We start from the raw sequence: 23,894 nt of genomic DNA on the forward strand, positions 1-23,894 counted from the left end.
GTTAGAATACTGTACATTTCTTGTCTATTACCACCCACTGCAACTTATACCAACGACGGAAATAAGCGCAGTTATAATAGCAAAATATGTGGGAGAGCGTTGCTATAGTGTGACAAAATTGTATTGCAATAGGGAACACATTAATGTTACTAAATCAAAACTAGTTAGCACATCATTTGTAATAGAAAGGGTTTAATGACAATATCTGATTATGGCTACACTTAAAATAATTACAAAATAGATGTATGAGATGATAAAACCATATACCATTAATTGTACACAGCATGTATGTAAAAAGTTACCTGAGAGAGAGAAAGAGAAATAAAGAGAGAGAGAGAGAGAGAGAGGGCAAGGGAGTGCCCGAGATCCAAGGAAGAAGAGCATAGAAAAGAGACCAGAGCAACAGTTAAAATCCTCTTTTATCCCTTCCTTGACCATGTGACTGAAACTCAAATGTGAGACATTCAAACTGACCAATGAGAAGATTAAAACTTTCCCCCACTGTACTAAAGGTGTGACCATTTGTAGACCCCCGATGTACAAACATCTTGGCCTACAGACCTTGATCACTATCACCTTTGTGCCTCCCAAATGGCCCGTGGCAAGAGAGAGGGGTGTGAAACAGTAAAGCAAATGTCTTTGTTCATTTTAAAATATCTTTGGATATTTTCAATTCTTACAGTCCCTCCTTGGCACCGTTGGCCACACTCATGTGTCAAAAGGTGGCACAATCCATGAAGACATGCTTTCTGTTGTGTGTAGATGTCAACTTCAGACTTCTTGTCCAGACTTGTTGCAATAGCAGTCGGTCAGTCTTCAGTCTTTGTTTTTCTTTCAGTCCTGCATGAGAAGGTCCATCAAATGGTGTTGCACCATTCATAGATATGCAAATCATCCATCGAACACTTCACACCTCCACAAGAATCAGGCACTGATAATGGTAGAACTCAGTTGTCCCTCCTTTGAGACAAGACACAGGATTTGAACTTTGGCAGCAGGGATCCTGTGATTTAAAACAACATATAGCACAACAAACAGCAAAAGCATACATATGGCAGTTTTCATTGGTCAGAGGTTTGATGTGGTCAGATTAAATTTGTCTCTGGCAACATGCCCTTAAATTGATGTACTTGATAAAGTGGTCAAGGCGAGAATAAAAGAAGATCCTACAAGCTCTTACAAGCTGTTTCTGGAAACATTGAAATAAATTGCATAATACCAAAACAACAAATGTTGGTTTAAAACACCCCATTTCATGAAGAGCATTAACAAATTATTCAGTGTAACCAAATTCAGAGATTCAACTGAATAAATGTCCAAAAACATTGTTACAAGTCAAATGGACAAAATACAAAGAAACAAATGAAATAAGCTTCAGAATTGTTTCAGATGCATTAATAATAATACAAATTGTGTACTTAGGTAGAATGAGAAATACTAACATTTTAATATTTAATTTGGTGAGACAAATAACTAAGTGATTTATTAAATCCAAAGTAAAAAAACAACAACAACAACTGGATGAAATTCACAGTTATAGTGCAGTCTAGACTTAAAGATTTAAAAACAAAAACATTATATGCAAACATTTTGTGAGACATATGTAGATGTAGATTTGACTTTGTGTGAAGATCAAATCTATGTGGCTGCATTTAGCTGTGGCTATGTGTAAATTCAATCATGCTCCAAACAAAGGTGAGGGAGTTTTACAATTGTGATGCAAATTTGGTCCTGTTATAACAGGGAGCCAGCATGAGAATGTGAGCATGAGGTTTGATCCGGCTCAAAAACCTTCAACACCAATGTTTTTGTTAGAGAGCATGATAAAGTGCAAAGTTCAGAGTTACTGAATCCTGTTGTGAGGAAAGCATTTTCATGGTTAATGCAACTGTGAATCACATTGTAGCCACATGGCAATTCTATGCTCCTGTACATGGTTTTACTCTAGCTATATGGAAAATAGCTGAGTTTTCCATTTAGGAGGCAAATAAATTCAACATAGTGCACGTGCAACTTGAAATTGCTACACAATTTCAGTACTACACTTATTATTCCAATTAACACAAGATACATGGCCTAGAATGAATAACATCTACAACCTTAACCTAAGTGTTTAATCCAACACTTACAGTAAAGCAATCATGTGTTTTAAAGAATAAACTCAGCTAGTCTATGTGTACATATAGTATCACAAACAACTTTAATGTGTTCTATGCGCACAATCTGTTTAGCACAATTACAGATTTGAAAATACAAAAGGGATGATCGCTATTGGGCTGCTAATCCACTAGCAAGTGAAGTTAAAAGTTGGAGGCCTTGCATGAACAATGCAGTTAACTCACTTAGAGTTTTTCCTGCAAATGAGCACTGATATTTGCTCTTAGAATGTGGTTTCCTATTTTTCTGAAAATAAGGTGGAGGTCTACCCCTACCCAGTGACCAGCATTTGTCCTCTGTATGGCCTATTTTCTGACAGGAACTGCAAAACCTGTTCTCTTTGCCACCGGGTTGTTTGCTGTGTTCTCCTGGAGTTTGAGGATTTCCATGACTCTCAAATGCTTGAACACCATGCGTTCTGGTACATGACTCTGCGCTATTACAGTGCTGCATCACCTTAAGAACTGAAATAGGCAAACTTTCTTGAGCAGTGGCCTCTGAACAAAACATTCCAGATTCATCAGAACAATTCACCTCATCTAAGAAGTGAACATGCTTTTTAGCCCCATCGTTGTTAAGAGTTTTGGGAGACTTTTGAGCATTTAGCTTAGCCTTGAGATCTGCAATGGTCTCTTTGTGTTTTTTACACTTTTCAGTCAGAACTAACTGTTCAGCTAATAAATTATCCAACTGTGACTGAAGATCCTGAATCTTTGCCTCACACTTTTGTACCTCTGCATTTTTAGAATGCACTTCTTTACATTTAGCGTCTATACTTGAAAATAGAAATGTTGTTAACTCATGTAGCCGTTTATAACACATGTAGTTTAAAGCCTCAATTATTTCACCATGTTTTGATTTCTTATGATGTTTACCAATTATGTCCCAATATGCAAGAATGTCATCATCTGAATAGAGATTTTTTGGTATGTATTTCCCATTAAAGATAGGCTCAACTTTTTTGCTCCATAAAGCAAATAATACGTCACTCTTTTCAGTAATTTTCCCTTCCATCCCTGAGGAGATCTGAATATCATACCATTAAACAATTAAAACAGACTTACCCATTCCTTGGTGAGATGGTCAGCTTTAATCCATTCACAAATTCAACTGTGAAAAAATGTCCTCATTCTGATGAGCGATCAAAGTAGATTTCAGAAAACTCACTGCAAGGGATCCCGGGTTTTCGGCACCATCTGTAAGGGTGGAACTCCTACAGGGGTTCAGGCTGTAAGGTTTGCTGAGCGACTAAAGAAACTTCATCAGTAAGATGTTAGAATACTGTACATTTCTTGTCTATTACCACCCACTGCAACTTATACCAACGATGGAAATAAGCGCAGTTATAATAGCAAAATATGTGGGAGAGCGTTGCTATAGTGTGACAAAATTGTATTGCAATAGGGAACACATTAATGTTACTAAATCAAAACTAGTTAGCACATCATTTGTAATAGAAAGGGTTTAATGACAATATCTGATTATGGCTACACTTAAAATAATTACAAAATAGATGTATGAGATGATAAAACCATATACCATTAATTGTACACAGCATGTATGTAAAAAGTTACCTGAGAGAGAGAAAGAGAAATAAAGAGAGAGAGAGAGAGAGAGAGAGAGAGAGAGAGAGGGCAAGGGAGTGCCCGAGATCCAAGGAAGAAGAGCATAGAAAAGAGACCAGAGCAACAGTTAAAATCCTCTTTTATCCCTTCCTTGACCATGTGACTGAAACTCAAATGTGAGACATTCAAACTGACCAATGAGAAGATTAAAACTTTCCCCCACTGTACTAAAGGTGTGACCATTTGTAGACCCCCGATGTACAAACATCTTGGCCTACAGACCTTGATCACTATCACCTTTGTGCCTCCCAAATGGCCCGTGGCAAGAGAGAGGGGTGTGAAACAGTAAAGCAAATGTCTTTGTTCATTTTAAAATATCTTTGGATATTTTCAATTCTTACACATTAATACAGTTATGACTTCATATACCTGTCCTGATCTCAGGTGTTTCATGTCAGATTACATTAATACAGTTATGACTTCATATACCTGTCCTGATCTCAGGTGTTTCATGTCAGATTACATTAATACAGTTATGACTTCATATACCTGTCCTGATCTCAGGTGTTTCATGTCAGATTACATTAATACAGTTATGACTTCATATACCTGTCCTGATCTCAGGTGTTTCATGTCAAATTACATTAATACAGTTATGACTTCATATACCTGTCCTGATCTCAGGTGTTTCATGTCAGATTACATTAATACAGTTATGACTTCATATACCTGTCCTGATCTCAGGTGTTTCATGTCAAATTACATTAATGCAGTTATGACTTCATATACCTGTCCTGATCTCTGGTGTTTCATGTCAAATTACATTAATGCAGTTATGACTTCATATACCTGTCCTGATCTCAGGTGTTTCATGTCAAATTACATTAATGCAGTTATGACTTCATATACCTGTCCTGATCTCTGGTGTTTCATGTCAGATTACATTAATACAGTTATGACTTCATATACCTGTCCTGATCTCTGGTGTTTCATGTCAGATTACATTAATACAGTTATGACTTCATATACCTGTCCTGATCTCTGGTGTTTCATGTCAGATTACATTAATGCAGTTATGACTTCATATACCTGTCCTGATCTCAGGTGTTTCATGTCAGATTACATTAATGCAGTTATGACTTCATATACCTGTCCTGATCTCTGGTGTTTCATGTCAAATTACATTAATACAGTTATGACTTCATATACCTGTCCTGATCTCAGGTGTTTCATGTCAGATTACATTAATACAGTTATGACTTCATATACCTGTCCTGATCTCAGGTGTTTCATGTCAGATTACATTAATACAGTTATGACTTCATATACCTGTCCTGATCTCAGGTGTTTCATGTCAGATTACATTAATACAGTTATGACTTCATATACCTGTCCTGATCTCAGGTGTTTCATGTCAAATTACATTAATACAGTTATGACTTCATATACCTGTCCTGATCTCAGGTGTTTCATGTCAGATTACATTAATGCAGTTATGACTTCATATACCTGTCCTGATCTCAGGTGTTTCATGTCAAATTACATTAATGCAGTTATGACTTCATATACCTGTCCTGATCTCAGGTGTTTCATGTCAGATTACATTAATACAGTTATGACTTCATATACCTGTCCTGATCTCAGGTGTTTCATGTCAGATTACATTAATACAGTTATGACTTCATATACCTGTCCTGATCTCTGGTGTTTCATGTCAGATTACATTAATACAGTTATGACTTCATATACCTGTCCTGATCTCTGGTGTTTCATGTCAGATTACATTAATACAGTTATGACTTCATATACCTGTCCTGATCTCTGGTGTTTCATGTCAGATTACATTAATACAGTTATGACTTCATATACCTGTCCTGATCTCTGGTGTTTCATGTCAGATTACATTAATACAGTTATGACTTCATATACCTGTCCTGATCTCAGGTGTTTCATGTCAGATTACATTAATACAGTTATGACTTCATATACCTGTCCTGATCTCAGGTGTTTCATGTCAGATTACATTAATACAGTTATGACTTCATATACCTGTCCTGATCTCAGGTGTTTCATGTCAAATTACATTAATACAGTTATGACTTCATATACCTGTCCTGATCTCAGGTGTTTCATGTCAGATTACATTAATGCAGTTATGACTTCATATACCTGTCCTGATCTCAGGTGTTTCATGTCAAATTACATTAATGCAGTTATGACTTCATATACCTGTCCTGATCTCAGGTGTTTCATGTCAAATTACATTAATGCAGTTATGACTTCATATACCTGTCCTGATCTCTGGTGTTTCATGTCAAATTACATTAATGCAGTTATGACTTCATATACCTGTCCTGATCTCTGGTGTTTCATGTCAAATTACATTAATACAGTTATGACTTCATATACCTGTCCTGATCTCAGGTGTTTCATGTCAGATTACATTAATGCAGTTATGACTTCATATACCTGTCCTGATCTCAGGTGTTTCATGTCAAATTACATTAATGCAGTTATGACTTCATATACCTGTCCTGATCTCAGGTGTTTCATGTCAAATTACATTAATGCAGTTATGACTTCATATACCTGTCCTGATCTCTGGTGTTTCATGTCAGATTACATTAATGCAGTTATGACTTCATATACCTGTCCTGATCTCAGGTGTTTCATGTCAGATTACATTAATGCAGTTATGACTTCATATACCTGTCCTGATCTCTGGTGTTTCATGTCAAATTACATTAATACAGTTATGACTTCATATACCTGTCCTGATCTCAGGTGTTTCATGTCAGATTACATTAATACAGTTATGACTTCATATACCTGTCCTGATCTCAGGTGTTTCATGTCAGATTACATTAATACAGTTATGACTTCATATACCTGTCCTGATCTCTGGTGTTTCATGTCAGATTACATTAATACAGTTATGACTTCATATACCTGTCCTGATCTCAGGTGTTTCATGTCAGATTACATTAATACAGTTATGACTTCATATACCTGTCCTGATCTCAGGTGTTTCATGTCAGATTACATTAATACAGTTATGACTTCATATACCTGTCCTGATCTCAGGTGTTTCATGTCAGATTACATTAATACAGTTATGACTTCATATACCTGTCCTGATCTCAGGTGTTTCATGTCAGATTACATTAATACAGTTATGACTTCATATACCTGTCCTGAACTCAGGTGTTTCATGTCAGATTACATTAATACAGTTATGACTTCATATACCTGTCCTGAACTCAGGTGTTTCATGTCAGATTACATTAATACAGTTATGACTTCATATACCTGTCCTGATCTCAGGTGTTTCATGTCAGATTACATTAATACAGTTATGACTTCATATACCTGTCCTGATCTCTGGTGTTTCATGTCAAATTACATTAATACAGTTATGACTTCATATACCTGTCCTGATCTCTGGTGTTTCATGTCAGATTACATTAATACAGTTATGACTTCATATACCTGTCCTGATCTCAGGTGTTTCATGTCAGATTACATTAATACAGTTATGACTTCATATACCTGTCCTGATCTCAGGTGTTTCATGTCAGATTACATTAATACAGTTATGACTTCATATACCTGTCCTGATCTCAGGTGTTTCATGTCAGATTACATTAATACAGTTATGACTTCATATACCTGTCCTGATCTCAGGTGTTTCATGTCAGATTACATTAATACAGTTATGACTTCATATACCTGTCCTGATCTCTGGTGTTTCATGTCAGATTACATTAATACAGTTATGACTTCATATACCTGTCCTGATCTCTGGTGTTTCATGTCAGATTACATTAATACAGTTATGACTTCATATACCTGTCCTGATCTCAGGTGTTTCATGTCAGATTACATTAATACAGTTATGACTTCATATACCTGTCCTGATCTCAGGTGTTTCATGTCAGATTACATTAATACAGTTATGACTTCATATACCTGTCCTGATCTCAGGTGTTTCATGTCAGATTACATTAATACAGTTATGACTTCATATACCTGTCCTGATCTCAGGTGTTTCATGTCAGATTACATTAATACAGTTATGACTTCATATACCTGTCCTGAACTCAGGTGTTTCATGTCAGATTACATTAATACAGTTATGACTTCATATACCTGTCCTGATCTCAGGTGTTTCATGTCAGATTACATTAATACAGTTATGACTTCATATACCTGTCCTGATCTCAGGTGTTTCATGTCAGATTACATTAATACAGTTATGACTTCATATACCTGTCCTGATCTCTGGTGTTTCATGTCAGATTACATTAATACAGTTATGACTTCATATACCTGTCCTGATCTCTGGTGTTTCATGTCAAATTACATTAATACAGTTATGACTTCATATACCTGTCCTGATCTCTGGTGTTTCATGTCAGATTACATTAATACAGTTATGACTTCATATACCTGTCCTGATCTCAGGTGTTTCATGTCAGATTACATTAATACAGTTATGACTTCATATACCTGTCCTGATCTCAGGTGTTTCATGTCAGATTACATTAATACAGTTATGACTTCATATACCTGTCCTGATCTCAGGTGTTTCATGTCAGATTACATTAATACAGTTATGACTTCATATACCTGTCCTGATCTCTGGTGTTTCATGTCAAATTACATTAATACAGTTATGACTTCATATACCTGTCCTGATCTCTGGTGTTTCATGTCAGATTACATTAATACAGTTATGACTTCATATACCTGTCCTGATCTCTGGTGTTTCATGTCAGATTACATTAATACAGTTATGACTTCATATACCTGTCCTGAACTCAGGTGTTTCATGTCAGATTACATTAATACAGTTATGACTTCATATACCTGTCCTGATCTCTGGTGTTTCATGTCAGATTACATTAATACAGTTATGACTTCATATACCTGTCCTGATCTCAGGTGTTTCATGTCAAATTACATTAATACAGTTATGACTTCATATACCTGTCCTGATCTCAGGTGTTTCATGTCAAATTACATTAATACAGTTATGACTTCATATACCTGTCCTGATCTCAGGTGTTTCATGTCAAATTACATTAATACAGTTATGACTTCATATACCTGTCCTGATCTCAGGTGTTTCATGTCAAATTACATTAATACAGTTATGACTTCATATACCTGTCCTGATCTCAGGTGTTTCATGTCAAATTACATTAATACAGTTATGACTTCATATACCTGTCCTGAACTCAGGTGTTTCATGTCAAATTACATTAATACAGTTATGACTTCTGTTGGAAATCTCAGAAGCATAGACCAGGAGACTTTGGGATCTCTTGAAGCAGAAGTTACTCTTTATTGAGAAACACGCTGTGCGTCGCTGTGGTCATCCAAAATCTAACTAAACCAGTGACTTGGTAGTTCATATACATTCAAGGGGGAGGGATACATAGAGTAGAGGTGTGGACAATCTAAACAAAGGATGCAAATGCAGTACAGGAATCAGATCATTGCTTACATTTCCCAGCCATGGTCTAATCAGCATAACTGTGTCATTCAAATGCATAGGTGCTAATCCAATCAGTCTGGCAGTATCACCTATACCTTTACATTATCATAGAGACAAAAGCACTGCTGTATCTTGAGCTTGTCCTGCCAAATGGTCAGGATGTAGGATCTGCAGATCTTAAACGGATTCTTAAATTTGTAATTCCACAGTTCCCCCTTTGAGAGTTCTAATAACTCTCACATAATACAAATTTAAACCTTCTTAAATCCCTTCTATAACATATGTTTGTTAACATAAGTTCCATCTTCCAGTCATGCAACTTGTAACAGTTACAGGCACATACATCTTATTCTGTGTCGTGTCCAACATTTACATAAGTGTTGTTCTTTAACTTGAGTATACTGTTGACACACATATACAACGCAGGGTGGTAACATGTTGTATTAACTACATGATGACACAGAAAAACCATGTAGCATAAGCGTGGAAGTCCTAAAAGTCCATGGTGCCTGAATAGCTGTGGAGTCTGTTCCCTGTAGAGTCCATTTCCATGTTTGTCCCAAGATGATTCTTTGTCGTTGTGCAACTCCGAGTTGCTTAGATGACTCCGTCATCATGAAGGTTGTTCATGGTTATCTGAGGTGATGCTTTACACCAGGTGCTGCTTGAGACGTCATGGCATATACACATACCTGCACACAAGAAAACAAAGAAAAAGCAGACCAGCAGTATTCATGCATAGACTTTAGTATGTTAGACCTCTGATGATCCTATAGTTTTTCTGTCTAACTGTGATCATCATAAACTTCTAGTGATCGTATAGTGGTTTTGTTCTTCTTTTTCTTAACCTAGTCTTAATCAATTTGACACCTATAGACCAGTAAGGTGGGGATAAACTGAGAGAGGGGGAAACCTATGAGGAAGTCTTCACCACAGGGTTTAGCCCCCGAGGCCTTATGCACTTCGGTTCTTCCCTGGGCTCCTCACTGGTCTGTGTGTCCTATTCTCTCCCTGTAGTTAGTTTCCAAATTTAAGGTGCTACATCTCCATCTTCCATTGAAACATCAGTCATAGCAGACATCATACCCCATTGAGGATGGACAAGTGAATGGAGTGTGCTGTAGCATAACATTTAAGGCTGTGAGTATACTTAACCTGTTTCCCCAAATGGTGGAAGTGATAGTCAACTTTCTTTTGTTCAGAATGAGTCTTTAAGCTTTCTTGTAAATGACTGGGGAAATTAAGCACTCACAGCCCAAATGGTTAGCATGTCAGCAAGCTGCTGCTCCAAGAGTTTGGAGAAGAGGGGAGGGGCAGTTTCAGTGTAGCAAGTAGACTGAGTAGGAGCTGAGTAAAGCTGTTCATTTCTTTTAATGTCTTTTTGTTTTTCCTACACTCTTTCATCCAATGTCCAGGTTTACCACAGTAATTACATCTGCCTTCTCTCTTAGGACATTTACGTTTCTGTCGATTCTCTGTGTTGACCTTAAAGGATGCTGCTGCAATCTTTACTCTTGTCTTGACATCTGAGTCTCTTTCCCAAATAGCTAACCTATCCAAGTTGTTTTGCAGGGTTCCATTGGACCATGTGAGGTCTAAGAAAGGCAATGCATTTCTGTATTCTGATGAAAGCCCATCAAACCACATGCGGACCAGTGGTCCATTATCCTCTAACACCTTCTCTGGAGTGTCAACTATTCCACTGTATGCTGCCGCTGACTGACAAAATCTTTCAGTGTACTCACTTACAGTTTCATCCTTCTGTACACAACTAGTGATCTTTGACCAGTCTACCTTTGGTCCAACAAGGTTCTGTAACACTCTCAGAACTCCTTCTCTCAATTCGCCTTTGCTGGAATGCTGAAACTCAGAATTATTTACAGCACTTTCAAAATCATTGAATTCTGACTCTTTCAGGATTTGTGACATTAGCTGTGTGACTTCAGCTAGGGACATATCATAGAGCTTCATTTTTCTGGACAACTCTGTCCTAAACTCAGAAAAATTTCTATGCACTGATGGCAAATTCTCAGCAATTCTTTCTATGTCTTCAGGACCTATTGCGGTACTGACTGCTTGTAACTGCAGTATGGGGGTTACAGATGGAACTGTGTCAACCCCTTTTGCCCTACTCTGAGCCTTTTGTCTCACTCCACACACTTCAACTGCTTTTACATCTCTATCCATGAATCCAGTATTGCTATTGCCCTCTAGTCTACAGAAAGACTGTAAGTCAGGATAGCTTTCATCTGACTGTTGGTCTTTTGAGTCACATTTGGTTGAGGCTTTGTTAAGGCCCAACTTCTGAGTGAGACGAGACACTCTAGTGTGCAACTGTTTGTTCTGCTCTTCTAACTTAGCAATATGTTGGATTTGTTCTTGTGCAATGGATAGAGTAAATTCTCTGTGGCAGCAGATAATGCCCTTCATATTTTTCTTCCGAATACAAGCACCAAGTACCTTTTTGCATTCTTCAATGGACCAAACTTTTTCTGGATGAATCCCAAATTTCTTTGTCAAATCCAATCTGACTGACTCAGTCACTATTGAGTCCATGTGCTTTCCTAACACTGATTTGAACTCACTATCTGTCCATAAAGGAGTAGCTAGTCCACCTTTCTCAGTTGTTGGAATAAGTCTAGCGTTCTTTCTCAACATTGTGTAATGTCTTTCTGGTACAACAATACACTTCAACACTTCCCTGACAGAGCAGAGGTTAACCTAGTTAATACACATCGTAATGTATTCAACCTTCTCTGGTGAGCAGAGTAGAACCAACTTGCTAACACACTGTAACAACTGTAACCTTCCCTGAATTAACAGAGGATGAACCTTCTTCTCTAGCAAAGTAGAGGATGGCTATTCTGTTAACACACCACCTTCCATGATAAAACCGAGGACAACACAAATTATTAGCACTTTACACTAATTCTTCCCTGCCTGAACAGAGGATACCTAATTATTAGCATGTGATGCTAAACTTCCCTGCCTAAACAGAGGATAAACTTCATCTCTAAAAGAACATTTTTAGAGGATAACTTAGTTAACCAAACCCTACAGCTGTCTGTTAACTCTTCTCTGACGGCGCAGAGGATAACAACTGGTCTTAATGGTTCTTTTGGATAGAGTATCACTCACCAACCCTTGGGTGAACAGGAAAATTCAGCCTGGATCTTCCTTTGGATCAGATCTTTGTTGTGCTTGAAGTTTCAATCTGGATTGAGATGAGAAGCTCTATCCGGGTCACGGCACCAAAACTGTTGGAAATCTCAGAAGCATAGACCAGGAGACTTTGGGATCTCTTGAAGCAGAAGTTACTCTTTATTGAGAAACACGCTGTGCGTCGCTGTGGTCATCCAAAATCTAACTAAACCAGTGACTTGGTAGTTCATATACATTCAAGGGGGAGGGATACATAGAGTAGAGGTGTGGACAATCTAAACAAAGGATGCAAATGCAGTACAGGAATCAGATCATTGCTTACATTTCCCAGCCATGGTCTAATCAGCATAACTGTGTCATTCAAATGCATAGGTGCTAATCCAATCAGTCTGGCAGTATCACCTATACCTTTACATTATCATAGAGACAAAAGCACTGCTGTATCTTGAGCTTGTCCTGCCAAATGGTCAGGATGTAGGATCTGCAGATTTTAAACGGATTCTTAAATTTGTAATTCCACACTTCATATACCTGTCCTGATCTCAGGTGTTTCATGTCAAATTACATTAATACAGTTATGACTTCATATACCTGTCCTGATCTCTGGTGTTTCATGTCAAATTACATTAATACAGTTAAAATTACATTAATAATGTTATAAGTTCAGATACTGGTCCTGATTGTTCCATGTTCACAATATACTATTCAGTTATGGAATACCCATTTCACTTCAGTAAGCTTACTGACTTTACAATTCTATCATGGAGTTATCACACAATACAAATCTGTAGTTAAACCTCAGATTTTATTAATCTCCATTTTGCCATTTTATAGATTTTTATTAATCTCTATTTTCAGCCAATTGCTTGTAAAGAAATTATTCAGAATTATTATTCAGTTAATTCCATTCTGAATTTAATTTACACAGATAGAACATAATATGTTTGATGATGTTTGAAGAACTAGTTGATTCACTGCTTACAGGATCTTCTCATGTATTATCTCCCAAACCATCACTTTTCGGAAGAGTGGAATGTCACACTACAGAGAAAGAGACAAATGAATCAAGAGTATAGTAAAATGCTTAAAGGATTAAAGGTGTGAACAGAACAGTACCTGTCTGAAAGTGAGTGGCTTTCCTTGAGAAAGGAAGTCTGCATATTTACAGACAAAAACACCACAGTCATTGCCATTCACCTGTTTAGGAATTGCCTAGACACAATTTTAAGCAGAATATTTAGTCTTAAAATGACACTTAATTGAAAGAAGATCCATATAATTCATTATATGGTGTCATACATAAGTTCTCATTCGGCCGATGGTCCACCTGGAAGCCTCCATGATGCAGCCTTTCTTGACCTTGTGCTCCTCTGTGAGGTACTTTCTGTTAAATTAAACAGAAGATGCATATGTAGATATTCAAAGATGAATGATCAAACCACAGAATAACAGAAAAAATAAGAAGACACTCACAACAACATGTGACAGATATCATCACGTCTCTGACCAATTGAGTCATAGCACTGTATGGTCTGGGATTTGAAATCAATTACCTGGTGGTTCAAAGCAATATAGGCAACAAGACAAACTGAAAATCATAAATAGTGTTTTACACTTTTCAAAAACATGTAAATATAAAACAGTGCATCCTAACTTATAAATGACTTACAGCCAAAGCCCAATGCATGCCTAGGTGCAAAGGAACAAAAACAAGATCAAAGAGGAAGAGGTCCTGAGTTTTTGTCCAGTTCTTCACTGCTGCATGGCCTTCACCGCTCTGAAGCTTTGAGTAGAAGAAAGTGCTGAAAGAGAAGACTTTAAGGCTTCCCAGCTGATCACTGTTTCTTTTCATTAGCAAGGACAAATAGAAGTTGATAACCTTGAAAAGAGAAGATAGAAAAAAAATATTTAAAAAATTATTAGGAATGCATGACATTGGTCACATTCAGCCAAGGCATTTATCTTAAGTAAATAGTCAATTTATTTTTCTAACTTTTACCTTGTCATTAAGCCAGCAACCCTCCTTCAGTGTGGCCAAGTCACCCTGTGTAATACACAGTTTGAAGGCTCTGCTGATCACCTGGTTTGGGTCTTGTAGTGCCAGAGTATCATTCACCTCAGATGACATGTCCTACACATAAACAGAACAGAAAAACTTAAAAAACAAGCTAAAATAATTTGATCTGTGGACAAACTTTATTTACAAAACGCTCTAATCATCGTTAGAATTTTACTATCACATAAATATAAAATTTCACCTCTGACAGCCTGGGTAAGTGCTCACTATGGTACAAATGAGAAAATCTGTCACCATGTGTCATTGTGGTCGCTTGTGTCAATTCATCTTCAGAAAGATCCACACCACATGGCTTTTTTATGTCAAGGCAAATGCACAAAACAACTTGCTAAATTTCAAGTGAGATTTTCTGTAAAAACAACAGAGTAAGATAAAGAAGTGTATATTACCTGAACAGAGTTTTTGTCCATCTCTGTGTCTTCTGTCCTCTGGGATTCTGGGATATTTGTTTTTGACTTTTTATGGATATTTGTATCCTCTGATAATGAAATTAATTAAAATCAAAACATTACATTTACATGAGAAACACACAAAGGCATTTTAAAAATAAGCATATAAAAATACCAGCATCAGGTACTGTTTGAGGTAAGATGAATTGCTCACAAAATTTTTACTTTTCTGTCATCCTTTACTCACCCTCAAGATAATCTTTGGAATACAAATTCAAATTGGAACAACATGAGTGTAAGTAAAGGATGACAAATGTCATTTTTAGTTTCTGTATTCTATATAACACTTTTAACAAACATTGTAAATGAAAGTCAAATACACACCTTTATTTGCACCTATTTCCACTGTTTTACGTTTCCTGGATGTTTTTTGTTTGACTTTCTTCAAGCGACTTGGTAAAGCTCTAAGATTTTTCTTGGCAGGTTCTTGCTGCTGGAGAACCAGGCCATCTTCCTTGGGTAAACAGGATTTCAGGGTCTCACAAAGGTCATGAACAACTCTGGATGCATTCTTGATAGCTTCTTTATCAGTGCAAATATATGAAATGTCGTGCAAAGTCTTCAGCTCTTCACGTAGATGCCACTGATCGACTGCTACACCTGATGACTGTGACTTACTACTTACTTTCGGCTTCCCCGTGCATGGTACAGGACTATCAAAAACATCAAAGCAGAGGTCTTCTTGATTGCTGATTTCATTGCACTGGGGATCTTGTGTTAAAGCAACATTGAAATCCAGAGTTACATATGGGTTTTGACGGTACTCTGGGCTAAGATCAACCCACGTTTTGTCAGTGTGCCTAAAAATGGCAAAGAAATGCTTGCATGGTAAGAACGTTGTTTTGAAGAGGACACATTCACATGATGGGTATTTTTCAGAGTCACCAAGTTCTACTTTGTACCATGCAGAAGTTGTCTCACTCTTGACCTTAAAAGATTCCTTTCCAAGCACTTTTACGTGTTCTTTGGAATAGCTGGAAGCTGCCTTGATACTGTTCAAGCAATGTTTGACAAAACTTCTTGGTCTGTCTTTCAGAAATGCTGGAACAGCTGGATTGTAAGTCTTGCATTCACTACTGTAGATGAAGTTGAGTCTACTGTATGACAGCAACTGCTCTGGGACAAACTCACATACTAGTGTTTCAAGCAGAGATGACAGACTTCCTGTGCCAGAAAATTTGAGGTAGAAGCTCTTCAATGATTTATTGAGTGCCTCAACTCCATTGTTGGTGGTAACTGCCACAGAGAACCCATGCGGTGCATAGGCCCTACACCACCTCTAGAAAACAACAAAAACAATGAAATTAGCTTGATACAAGTAAGTTCTGTAGGAAGAACGGAACAAAGAAACATCAAGTGCAAAGTGAGTGGAAGTGCTCTAAATGCCTGCCTGTCCTTTTACCTTCTACCTGTTTTAATGTACAACTATTGAACATGAAATGTGGAACACAGAACATGTCCAGTGCAGTACCTCACCTCCTGAACACACAACCACCTTTTATCAACATAATTTTTGACTTCAAGGGATTTGTAAACTTTGCTCTCCTTCAGTCTTTCAACCTCACTATCACAAGCTGCTTCACTTGGGGCACTAGCTATGTCACGAAGGTGGTCAAGTAGTTCATTTTGCTCAGAGAGAGACAACTTGTTCTTGGCTGTCAGGGAGAGTACATGGGAGATTAAAAGTCATTGGAAAAGTGATACAACTTAACTTTTAATAAACAGGCTTGGCTATTGCAAGAAAAAAAGATGTAATATAACAGGTCTATTGTCCTGTTGGAATCCAAAAGTATCTGTTATTAATAAATAAATAAAATGATAATAATCAAATAGGTCCAAGGGTAGTAGGCTGTGAAAGGCTATGGCAATTTGGGAATTGCCAAACTTAGCAATTTCTAAAACCTGAATAAACTGAGATTTACTGAATTTACTGAAAGTAAATTCTGTACTGGTGTACTGCTAATAATGAGGGAAAAATAGCAACAATGTATTTTTTTTTTTTTTTTTGTAATCATGTATCAAGACTTTGGCCCATATTTTCAGGAGTAAATTTTAAATGCAGCGCAATATTTTATACATCACAAATGAAAGTTTATTTCATCCATACCTTGCTTTGTCCATGGCATCCAAGCTTGCTCACGATGGAATGAGCATAGATAGTTCTGAGAATTTGGAAATACATGTTTCAAAGCTTGATATTCTTGTTGTGAGTAATCAAGCATGAAGTATTTTGGCTCCCAATGCTGATTCCACTGTTTCAAGATGTTAAGGGCTTCGGTTATTGCAGCAGTTGTCTCATTTTCACATATAAACTCAGCGATAGGCTTGTATCCAACATTTGTCCGAACAACAAGAAGAAACAAGGGCAATGCATATTTGGTTGTTCTGTAAGTAGCATCAAGAAGGACCATATCTCCATAACGCTTAAGTAATTCCTGTTGTTGTGCATTCTGATGAATAAACAAGAAAGTTTCTTGTGAAGATGTTATCTCCTGTGTGATGTTACTCTCCAAATCAGAGTCTTCAGAGACTGGAAATCCTTGTTCTTCTGTTTTCACTTCAAACTTCAGAACTGTCTGCTCGATGTTGTTTTCTGTACATTTCCGAAAGAAAAACTTGGCATTTGGATCTGTTAATTTCCATTCATCAATTTTTTTTCTACCTGCAGTTGATCAAAGCCAGAATATTTTCCACAAACTAAGGCTTGATGCACATGGTTTTGGATAACATGGCTTGAAGGGTAGTACGATGGGTCTTGTGGATGTGGTAGAACGCTTCCCATTTCTGAAAGCTCTTTCTGGACAAACGTTTTCAGTACCTTCTTCAGGAAAGGAACTGAGGTTATTCCAAGTGACACATATTCCTGTATTTTGTCACGCACCATGTAATGGATGTTATTTGAGAAATGACAGTTTTGTGAAGTGTTGTGGTTTTTGTGTGCCCCTTCCAAAGGTATTTTGACATGGATAATTTCTGAAGTGACGGTGGTTTTTTCTTTTAATGACTCCAGAACACCCTTAATTGCCACTTGTCTTTCAGTTCTAGAACTTGTTTTAGTCACAGCAAACTGATCATATCTGTGAACAACAACTTTGTTTAATAATATCCATTCAATAATTATCCAATATGTTGAACCACCCTTTTATTAGACGACACAAGAAATATGCAATTCATCACTAATTTAATTGATTTTACAGAATATGTAAATATATAAACTTTAAAGTCGTGTTTCTCAATTGTGAGTCTGTTTATACAGAGTCATGAAAAACATGGAAGAAATACTGTAGTTACAAAACTGTAGTCAGGTTGATTCATCAGCACTTGATGTCAAACTAGGGGCACTAAGCAAAAACAGTTGAGAACCACTGGGTCTCTTTCACTAAGCAATGCACAAATTTGTGCATGAAATCTGTGTATGAACATTTTCATCAATAACTTTAATTCTAAAATGCATTCTAAATCTACTGAAAAACATAGGAACTAATAAAAAGAAATCAAATACTCGTAATGGCCTTATAAACATTTTAAGATGAGAATTAGTGAATGAGACCCACTATTCCCACTGTTTTAAAGCTACATTAAAAAAAGATGAAAAAACGTTTACTTAATATTTACTAAAGAAGAGAAATTGCTTTTTATTTCAAACTTTTTTTGTATATCTGAATCATTTTTAAAGATGTATTCCTGTCTACATATTATGTAAACTGTATATAAAGCCATGCTAATGTAAAACTTACCTTACTACATAGCGGACATAAAGTTTTGCTGGGCAATCCACTTTCTTGCTGTTTTGAATATGGAACCTTTTTCTTCTTGTGTATTCATGTTCAGTATACTGCAGAACAAAAGAACATAAAGCTTAAATTAAATATTTTTTGGGCCAGACACTAACATTCATTTGTCAGTGAACAAACATTTTCATTTGGCATACAGTGCCCTCCATAAGTATTGGAACAGTAATGACAAAATTGTTCTGTTAGCTGTGGTGTCAAGACATCTATAAATATTATTCATATGAAGCAGAAGTACAGAATGTCACATTTTATTATTGACTGTTTCAACACAAAATGTTTTACCAACTAAGTACAGCACTTTTAAAGTGTCAAACCTCTACCTAATGTGAGCAGAAGTATTGGGATGGTTTAACTTAAAGTAAATCTAAAAGTGTAAAGCTAATATTTAATTGTGAATCCCTTGCAATCAATCACAAGAGCAAGAGCAAGTCTGTGACCCATAGACATCACCAGACTCTTGGTTTCACACTTTGAAATGGTTTTCCAGGCCTTTAATGCAGCCATTTTCAATGATTGCTTGTTTTGGGGAGTTTCTGTCTTTAGTGTCCTCTTCAGCTGCTGAAATGCTTCTTCAATAGGTTTAAATCTGGAGATTGACTTGGAATGTCTTGAAAAAGATAGATACCACTGGCAAGCTTCAGCAACCAACAACGACCAGGTCATGACAGACAATTGACAAGGACTATGAAAAAACCTCTAAAATAGCTGTCAGTAAAATCACCAGCAACCTCCAGAAAGCTGGGGGAATGGTCTCACAATCTTCACCAACAGAATTACAGAGGCTACACAGCAAAATCAAACATCTGAGCAGTACCAAAAATAGGAAAGCCCATTAGAATTTGCAAAAACACAGAGATGAGCCAGTAGAGTTTTAGAACAGAGTTTTATGGACAGATGAGAAAGATTAACCTTTATCAAAGTGGGATCAAAGCAGAAAGTGTGGAGAATTCTGCAAATGATCCAAGGCATACAAGCTCATCTTGAAAGCATGGTGGAGGTGGTGTCATTTCATGGGCATGCATGTCTGCCTCTGGAACAGGCTCAATCATCTTTATTGAGGAGTTATTCAATGATGGCAGCAGAAGAATGAATTCAGAAGTGTACAAAAGTGTCTTGCCTACCAGCATTCAAGAAGATACCACAGACTCACTGGGGAGTGCTTCATATGGCAACAGGACAATGACTCAAAACACTAGTACTGCCAACTCAGTCAAGATTGTCATGGTAAAGAAATTTTGGGTTCTTAAATTGACTAAGTCAGTCTCCAGATCCTATTGAACACGCATTTCAGCAGCTGAAGAGGAGACTAAAGGCAGAAAGAAGCAACTGTTGAAAATGGCTGCATTAAAGGCCTGAAAATGTGTGAAACCAAGAGTCTGGTGATGTCTATGGGTCACAGACTCACTCCTGTGATTGCTTGCAAGGGATTCACAATTAAATATTAGCTTTTACACAAAAGCATTTACTTTAAGTTAAATTGTCCCAATGCTTCTGCTCACATTAGGTAGAGGGTTGATACTTTAAAAGTGTTGTACTTGGTTGGTAAAACATTTTGTGTTGAAACGTTCAATAATAAAATGTGACATTCTGTACCTCTGCCTCATATGAATCATATTTATAGATGTCTTGACACCACAGCTAACAGAACAATTTTGTCTTTACTGTTCCGATACTTATGGGGGCACTGTATATGAATTCGTAAAGTACACATGCTTCTTATTCTGCAGAATGATGGCAGAAATCCAGTTCCCCTGCATGTAATAAAACAACAAAAAAAAGATCAAATGTTTTATGCTCAAATGGTAAAAATTAGTTATGTTGACAAATATAAACTGTGCAAATATATGGCCTTATACATTTTAAAGGCACACTATATATCTTTTTTTACAACATTTATATAATGGTTGAATACACCATACATCTTCTAAACCATGTTTTTGGCTTATCCTGAATCAGTACAGTATACCTGTAATAAATGTTTACTTATTCAAACTATTTGAGACCAAGTGAGACACCAACTGCTGTGGAGTAGCTCCAGCTGCAATGTTCTTCTGCAAGATGCATACAATTTTATTTATTAATCACTAGAGTGGCAAAAATTACATAGTGTACCTTTAAACATTTTTGGCACTAAAGGGCTAGCTCATCCAAAAATTAAAATTCAGTCATTATTTACTCACCCTCATGTCGTTTCAAACCTGTATGACTTTCGTTCATCTTAAGATAATAAACACAAAACATATTTTTTATGAAATCAGAGATTTCAGTCCCTCCATTCACAGTCCATGCAACTACCACTTTCAAGGACCAGAAAGGTAGTAAAGACATCATCAACTTTAACCTCAATTTCATAGTTTAAACTTAAGTTTATGAAACAATGTAAGTGCTTTGTTCGCATTAAAAAAAGAACACTTTTTGCCACTTTATTTACAGAAAATGCATTTCCAACACGTTTACAAGAGCACCAGATGCATGCATGTTCTGTTAATGTGAAATAATTTTTTTTGTGTGAGCAAACAAAGCCAAAAAAAAAAAAAAAAAAAAAAATGTTGTTGAGGTTGAACAACTAGAGTCACATGGATTACTCTAACGAAGTCTTTACTTTCTTTCTGGAGCTTGAAATGGGAAATTACTTACTGTAGCTATCAGTGGAGAGACATAAATCTCTGATTAATTAAAAAGAGACTCTTTTGTGTTCTCAAAAAAAAAAAAAAAACGAAGTAATTGACAGGCATTTCATTGTTTCTTAAACAATTCTCACACTTTGATTTGGCTCAGATTTGTAATTTCATACTGTACTTATTCTAAACATGAAAGGTAAAAAGACAAACACTGTTGTTGTGCTCAAACTTTTGTCAGGTAGTTTAAAACTATATTTTACAACTTTTAGCATTACATAAACTAAACCAGTGGTTTCCAATCTTGCACTTGGAAGGCCACCTTCCAGAAATGTTTATTTACAGCCCTAAGCAATCACACCTGAATCAGCTAATAAAGGTTTTCAAAACCACTCAAATCTGTGGGAAAGTGACCCTGCAGGAACAGAATTGGATACCTCTGCACTGAATTCATAACCAGTGTGGTGAACAAAATGTGTAGCGATACATACCAAATCATCTGTTGTGGGTGTCTTCTTGTAGTTCTTTCCGTGCTGACAAGCATATATCACCCTTCTTTTCACAGAGAGTGGGACATGTTCTGAATAGTCTTCCACTTTCCACAGACATCGTGGTGTCACTTTCTGTTTTTTGTGACTGTCATCAGACCTGTTATGAGGAAAAAGGACAATTAAAATCATGAATAAATACTGCAGTAAATATATTGCTCACTGTTAGTTAATGCTTTAACTGTTCTTAAATGAGACCTTATTGTAAAGAGTTACCCTCTGCTACCTATTATCCTCTTACATATTTCTTTATACAGAGAATTATACTATATAGTTTTAATGTGTTTTCAGTAGTGAATATATCTGAAACATGATCAATTTCTTATATCATGGCAAATAAAGTTCACAAGATATTTCCATAATACAGAAACAAGTACAAAAATATTTCTCATAAGGGGAAAAACATGCAGTAAATATATGGACTGTTAAATTACCAAACTGTGTAAGATGTGCCTGATGCACGCTTGTGACTTTCCAGTAGATGTTTCAGTTCTTCTTCTGAAGAAACAATTCCTGTGATGTACTCTTCCGATGATGTACATATTTTGAAATTAGTTGGGAGCCAGTCTGTTAGAAACAAAGTATGCTATAAACAAAGTATATTTCAAGAGGTGCATTACTCTGCATTATCTTTTTCTTTATATTCACTCAGCATAACTGGTGAAAGATGCATGATATGGCTATACAAAAATGTCAGTTAATTAATTAAGATCAAATTACGATGGTTTATTATGGTAAAAGTGTAGCAAACGTTTTTGGCGGATTGATTACCATTTGTATAACCACGGTTTTAATAAAAATACCATGGTTAAACCAGATTATCAAACCCATGATTATTTTATGATTACCATGGACTTCAATAACCATGTTTTGGTTTTATTTGTAATAAAACTTACAGTAAACCCTAAGTAAAATACTAACGTTGCGGCACGTTTTTTGTTTGTTTATTTGTTTCGAAAATAGCTTCTGTAAGATAATAAAACATAAAAATATCTACCTGTATGACTGTTTTGTCTTTCATTACCCATCTTAGGTATGCTCTTTTTCCTCCTTCATTATCCATCTGAGTTGATCCTGGGATTGGAAATGCCCGCGCAAAAACAAAAAACAAAAAACAGTATTCTGCGCATGATCGGTGACCTCTTTTTTTTGGAAAGAGGGCGTTTTACTAATACCTCTAGAAACGCCCATTTTACGTCGTCGTAATGAAACCCCTGGAATTTAGTGAATGCCGTAACCCGGGTAATCAGGTTACCAGTTCTTCTTCTTCTTAGTTTTATGGCAGATTGCAACCATGGCTTATCAGGTGCATACCGCCACCTACTGTATCGGAGTATGTAGCATGGATATGAATCTACTTTACAAAATAATTAAAAAAATAAAATAAAAAAATAACAAGTAAAAATAAAATTAAATCCTATCATACAACCATATATCCTTTAAGTATTCCACAACAGCATCCTGCGTTTTGTTAACCCCTTCTCCTGTTGTTCCCAATACACCTTCAAGGTTCCATTTCCTTCCAATCTGAATTATCTTTTGCTTTAATCTATTCCTCTCTTCCCTATATTTTCTGCAATGTAATAGTATATGTTCTGCATTTTCTGTGATTTTACATTCCATACATTCATCTGATTTACATTTACCTAATAAAAACAATGTTTTATTTAACCCTGTATGGTCAAACCTCAGTCTGGTTAAAACAGACTCCTCCCTTCGTTTCCTTCTGTTAATACCTTGTGCGTTAATACATTTCTGTATACTATAATATTTTCTTCCACTATTATCCATGTCCCATATGTCCTGCCATTTCTTCATCATTTCTCTTTTAATTATTGATTTAGCTTCTCCTTTGCCAAATGGAATATTTATAATATCATTTATCCTGGTTGATTTCTTTGCTATTTTGTCTGCTTCCTCATTCCCTTTAATATTTACATGAGCAGGTACCCAGCAGAATCTCACATCTATCTGAAGCCTCCACAATCTAAATAAACTTTGGTGGATTTCTAGCATTAAATCTT

General features: G+C 36.4%; 2 protein-coding genes across 3 annotated transcripts in view; one reads left to right on the forward strand and one right to left on the reverse strand.

The window, feature by feature from the left end:
• Nucleotides 1-23,894, forward strand: part of LOC137015309 (uncharacterized) — a 289,835-nt gene that overhangs the window by 223,158 nt on the left and 42,783 nt on the right. The gene's annotated exons all lie outside the window — the stretch shown is intronic.
• On the reverse strand, nt 12,909-22,917 carry LOC137015092 (uncharacterized). Of its 2 annotated transcripts, XM_067379782.1 has the most exons (14): nt 22,868-22,917; nt 22,305-22,437; nt 21,814-21,970; nt 18,648-18,745; nt 17,018-17,987; nt 15,235-16,187; nt 14,851-14,939; nt 14,643-14,753; nt 14,384-14,515; nt 14,054-14,263; nt 13,858-13,937; nt 13,684-13,768; nt 13,501-13,596; nt 12,909-13,425 (listed from the first exon to the last, which is right to left on the reverse strand). In XM_067379782.1, the coding sequence occupies exons 5-14, from the start codon at nt 17,029-17,031 to the stop codon at nt 13,363-13,365; spliced, it is 1,833 nt and encodes a 610-aa protein (XP_067235883.1). In that variant the 5' UTR covers nt 17,032-17,987; nt 18,648-18,745; nt 21,814-21,970; nt 22,305-22,437; nt 22,868-22,917; the 3' UTR covers nt 12,909-13,362. The 2 variants fall into 2 exon arrangements, with proteins under 2 accessions (XP_067235883.1, XP_067235885.1); XM_067379784.1 differs by lacking the exon at nt 14,643-14,753 and having other exon boundaries at nt 12,915-13,425; nt 15,235-16,189.

This window comes from Chanodichthys erythropterus, chromosome 24 (assembly GCF_024489055.1).
Source record: "Chanodichthys erythropterus isolate Z2021 chromosome 24, ASM2448905v1, whole genome shotgun sequence".
Lineage (NCBI taxonomy): Eukaryota > Metazoa > Chordata > Actinopteri > Cypriniformes > Xenocyprididae > Chanodichthys > Chanodichthys erythropterus.

Bases quoted from the DNA above. Each gene is read 5' to 3' on its own strand.
- LOC137015092 (XM_067379782.1), bottom strand. The intron at 14,940-15,234 runs GTGTGTATTTGA...TTTCATTATCAG, and splicing joins GGAAATAGGTGCAAATAAAG to AGGATACAAATATCCATAAA. The intron at 14,264-14,383 runs GTAAAAGTTAGA...TCTCTTTTCAAG, and splicing joins GTTGCTGGCTTAATGACAAG to GTTATCAACTTCTATTTGTC.